This window comes from Impatiens glandulifera, chromosome 1, assembly GCF_907164915.1.
Source record: "Impatiens glandulifera chromosome 1, dImpGla2.1, whole genome shotgun sequence".
Classification (NCBI taxonomy): Eukaryota; Viridiplantae; Streptophyta; class Magnoliopsida; order Ericales; family Balsaminaceae; genus Impatiens; species Impatiens glandulifera.
This window is the reverse complement of record NC_061862.1, coordinates 129814763-129820178: the sequence shown is the minus strand read 5'-3', so window position 1 is coordinate 129820178 and position 5416 is coordinate 129814763. Positions and strand designations below refer to the sequence as shown.

Sequence of the window (5416 nt, the reverse complement as noted above, 5' to 3'; positions counted from 1 at the left end):
TAAAAATTACATGATTTGTGAATGATTATGGAGAGAGAGCGTGTTCTACACCTCCAACATACATTTTAAATTAAGTTATTAGATATATATAAATTAGAATTGTATGCCAATAAATTTGTAGATAATATTCTTTTGGCCGGTGAAGAATTTACACTTTTATTATTCATTTAAATACCATATAATTATCATAAGATACTAATTAAAAAAATGTACATTCGATAACTCCAATTTGACCAATACAATTAGAAGAAGTAAATTGTTTCAAATAATTCACCTGCCAACAAAGTTATGACCAGATGCTTCTGCCATGAATATTCATTTAACATTTTCCTGTTTCTAATGGTTCTATATCTAGCAGCATGCCTCTATTGAAATCCAGATAAGGGCAAGAGAGGGGAGATTCATCTGCTTGGACCTTCCACCTGAATAATAATGCAAAGTCAAGTTTTATATAAATTAATACATAATATCATGAAACAAACTAAAGTATCTTATGATATTATTGGATTGCAAGATAATATAACCTGTAGTTGAGAACAAAATGATGAAGGAAAAGGGATGTTTCCAGTCTTCCAAGATCACCACCAGGACACAACCTCGATCCACCTCCAAAGGGAATTACCTTCTTCATCATTTCTTGTTGATCCTATATATATATTATATAATTAATTGATGATCAATTCATGGATTATTAGTTATTAATCTTCATGCAAAACTATATAACTATACTTAGGAAATGAAAATTACATTTGCCCATCTTTGAGGGTTGAATTCAGTAGGATTGGGATGAAGTGAGGAATCTAGGTGAGATCCTGCCAACACTGGAAGAACTTTCCACCCAGCTGGAATCACATATTCATATTTTCTACCTATATAAACATATAGAACCATTATTAAAATTAACACTACTAATTATTAATATATATTATATATAATTAGTTAACTAGTTACCTTTGAATCTCACTTCTTTAATGGCTTTCCTGTGCAGGAATTTGACCAAGTTACCACATCTAAGAGCTTCCCATATCACCTTTTAGCAGAATAAACAGAAAGAATAAGATTATTTAGATTTAATCACTAAAATATCATTTTACTAAATATTTTAAACTACTATTTATAAAATAATAATATTTTAATAGATAATTGGGTGAAATAGTTAATTGACAATTCAAACAAGATCAACCTATAATAATAATAGTAATAAAGAGTAAATAATAGAAAGTAGAAATAAAAATGACTGAAAAATGATTTTTTTTAATTATGAGTAGATAGAAAGTTTATTTAAAATATAATTTTGCAAGATATATTAAATAGAAGTGAATCAATATATATATATATATATATATATATATATATATATATATATATATATATATATATATATATATATATATATATATATATATATATATATATATATATATATATATATATATATATATATATATATATATAAGTTAGTTAAGAGAACTTACATCAGAAGTGAAGTTCATTTGTTTGTAATCTTGTGAGTTTAGAGGTTCTCCTAATTCCATTTTTCTCATCCTTATAGCCATGTGTTCTTCCTATTTACATATGTATTAAACCAATAGAAAAAATGACGATTAATTAAGAAAATTAATTAAAATATGCTGATTGAAAATAAAAAGAGTAAAACCCTACTTTGAGGTGTTGAATGGAAAGAGGCGATTGTACGAGAAAATAGACGACGAGAGCCATAAGACCTGATGTTGTCTCGTAACCAGCCAACAGAATGTCCAATGCCACACTCACCTTCTCATCCTCACTAAGTTTATCATCATCAATCTTGATCATTTCGTCAATCAAGTCTCCTCGGTTAATACTATTAGTTGATCCAGCCCTAACCCTATCCCTCATCACTTCTTTGACTGTGTTCGCCAACCTTTGCCTTGCCTTAACCGCTCTCGCGAAAGCTGTGCCTGGAATCTGAACTGGGACCGACACGAACCCTTTCATATAACTCATGAAGTCCTCTAACATTCTTGGAGCCAATGGATCATCAGGTTCCATATCCATCACATATTTTAGCATTACAAATAAAGTGAACTGCACAAACCAAAAGTCTCATATTATATACATAGTTTTTAATCAATCAATTATATATTAAGAGGAATGATAGAGGGAAGGAATTTAGTGAGAGAATGACTTGGCATTACTTGGTTGAAAAATGTAAAAGTGAGAGGAAAGAGAGAAAAAAAGAAATTATTTGATTTTTTCAAGATTATGCCAAGTTATTCTCTCACCAAATTTCCTTACTAAATTCTCTCACCTAATCATTTCTCATATATTAATCGCCGAGAAAATAATTATATATATGAAAACTCAAATTTTCCATTGAACTTGGCATAAAAAATTATTTAGGACATTGAATTTACAATTGGTTCAAACAACCTATATATTTGACTTATTTGCAATTGATTCACACAACCTATATATTTGACTTATTTGCAATTCTTATCCATGACCTTTTCTCTCACTTCATTCTAATGTTAAAGCTAAAGTTGCAATTCATTCCTACCCAATTATTGATTTGGTATTTCATTTATGTTATCTTCAATACCCACGTGGAAGTGAAATATAATATTATTTGAAAAATAGTACTTTATTATATATAAATAATAATTTATTTTTTAATTAACAAAAGTGATAGTGATTTATTTATTTAGTAAGAAATATATGATTAAATTAGATAAAATATTTTTAGGTAAAAAGTGTATAGAAAATGTTATTTTAAAATCATATAGTGAAAAATCAAACATGTTTTATTATAAAAAATTTAAAATAAAAATAAAAACTAGATACCAATTAAAGTCCTTTAAATAACGTTCAATCTATTGTAATTTACTTTTCAGCCTAAGCTGAATTCAAAGGGAAATTTATAGCATCTTTCATATATATAATCAAAAGAAGAGAATAAATGTGTCTTAAAAAATTATCATAAATAATAAAAAATTATGTAAAATATATATAAACCATACTAAGAACTTTATTTACTTTAAAATAAAAAAGAAAAGATAGATAAATTAGAAAGATAATGATAGTAATTAAAAATAAATAAATCATTATTTAGAGAGAACAATTATGTTATTACCCTTTTAGATTGTTTGAAGAAGGCAATTTGTGGTTCCAATTTCCATGAATCCATGAGAGATATAGTCATAGCTTCTACATAAGCAAAGAAATCCGGTCTTGACTTTGATTTCCCAATAAACCCAACAGCAACTGCTCTCAATTTTCGATGATGTTCTCCGGTTACAAGCATCATTGAAAACTTTCCCAAGATTCCATGGATGGCTGAAGGGTAACTGCTCTCAAACAACTTATCTTCATTTTGAAGAACGAATGTGTTGAGCTCATGATCACATGAAACGATTGTTGAACACCCAAAAAGATTTGATTTGAAAACCTTTCCATAATTTGAACAATGTTCTTGCAAGAAGCTACCCAAGATGGTTGATTTATGGGGTTTAAGATAGCTAATTGTTTCACCCACTAATGGCCAACCCATTCTTCCTTTAGGTAAATTTGATTTTGGATATGAAATATTATAATTCATCAAGTATTTCACAATAATCAATGGAATAGTAAGTGTTGCTAGTACCATGAGTACCACCGAGACCTCTGGCCACACAACAAATATCATTTTTTTTTCAAGAACTAGAGAGAGAGAGATAATTGGGTAGTTCACAATTTCTCAATAATATAAGAATAATCCATATTTAAAAAATACTAAAGTATATATATGGATATTTCCTTCAATTTATTTTACTATTTCATTAATTACAGCCAAATTAAATTGAAAAGATTATCTACAACTGTTTTTTATATATATTTGGATAATGACGTTGGATGCTTTTTTAATTTATTGTGATAAGATTTTGATTTGTAATCTCCTTAAATTTCATTTGAGATTATATATTCATTTATACAAATGAGATTACAAATTATGAAAATAAATTATCCAAAAAAGATTTCGATTTATTTTAAAAAGATTTATTATATTTAAAAAAAAGAAGATAATTAAGATTAATATATGTATTTTCATATGAATTTTACTATAGTTGCCTTTTCAAAATTTTGGGAATCTATTGTTTTGTGATTTATAAATCATTTTCTTGTTTGATTATGACTTCTTATTAAAATTTAAAATAGATAATAATAATTCTAAACAATAAAAGCTAGATATTTGTTTCAAAACAATTTATTAATACTAATTAAAAAAATTAAGTTATTGTCTCTCCAGTATGATTATCGATTTGTCTGTGTCTCTATTTCAAACCAATCACAATGCAATATTAATATTATATTATAAAATTACATTCGGAATAAAAATAAATAAAAAATTCTTAAACCCGTAAATATCACCGCTTCATTACGGGTTAAACCTGAAGCGCACTTGAGTGAAGATTTGATAAACTTCCATTTACAACATTGCTAATAGAAGTACAAACTTCACTTAAACTTAAGTGTGCTTGTTTCACTTCAATTTACATTGAAATAAAAATGAAAAAAACTTCACTCAAGTGCACTTGCTTCACTTTTATTAGAAGAGTTAATATAAGTGAAGCAAGTTTCACTCAAGTGCACTTGTTTCACTTCTATTAAGATTGTAAATAGAAATGAAGTAAGCTTCACTCGGTAGCGCTTCACTTCTATTAACAACATTAATAGAAGTAAAACAAGCTTCACTCAAGTGTTCTTGTTTCAGTTCTATTATCATCGTTATTAGAAGTGAAGCAAGTTTCACTTAAGTGTGTTTGTTTCACTTCTATTAACGATGTAAATGGAAGTGTAATTAGTTTTACTCAAATGCGCTTCTTTCACTTCTATTAACTCTATAATGGAAGTGAAGCAAACTTTACTCGATAGCGCTTCACTTCTATTTACAACTTTAATTCAAGTGAAAAACTCTTCACTTTTATTAACGCTACTAATAAAATTGAAGCAAACTTTACTCGATAATATATAATATTTTTCTTATGTTCATTTATTTTATTAATTAAATCATCATTTACCATAATAATTATTTCAATTTATAAAAATAAAAATTTGATTTGTTTATAATAATTTTGTTACAAAATGTTTTCAAAAAAATGTTTTCAACAAAAATGTTTTTCCACGACGTCAATTAACCTTTCATGATCATTTCACATCATTCCTCATCTTTTCTAATTTTCTCTACTAAAGAGTAGGATTTAAATTTCTCTTTATACGATTTTCTGGAACAAGCTCCCGAATGAAGCGAAAGTTTACTATTTTTTGTCGAAAACCAATTTCACGATTCTTTGCAGCATACAAACTCCTCCGTAGACCATCACTTCATGATTACAGAGTAAAAATAGTACGTTTTGAAAATTATTTGCATGTAACGAAATGTTATGTTTTTGTTTGGACA

At 27.1% G+C, this 5416-nt stretch overlaps 1 protein-coding gene across 1 annotated transcript; it reads right to left on the bottom strand.

Moving 5' to 3' along the window:
* Nucleotides 1-304: 304 nt before the first annotated feature.
* LOC124943194 (cytochrome P450 724B1-like) lies at nucleotides 305-3625 on the bottom strand. The gene is made up of 7 exons (XM_047483747.1): nucleotides 3113-3625; nucleotides 1663-2067; nucleotides 1476-1565; nucleotides 952-1030; nucleotides 754-869; nucleotides 525-646; nucleotides 305-422 (listed from the first exon to the last, which is right to left on the bottom strand). Exons 1-7 carry the CDS (start codon nucleotides 3623-3625, stop codon nucleotides 320-322), a joined length of 1428 nt encoding a protein of 475 aa, XP_047339703.1. The 3' UTR covers nucleotides 305-319.
* Nucleotides 3626-5416: the final 1791 nt, after the last annotated feature.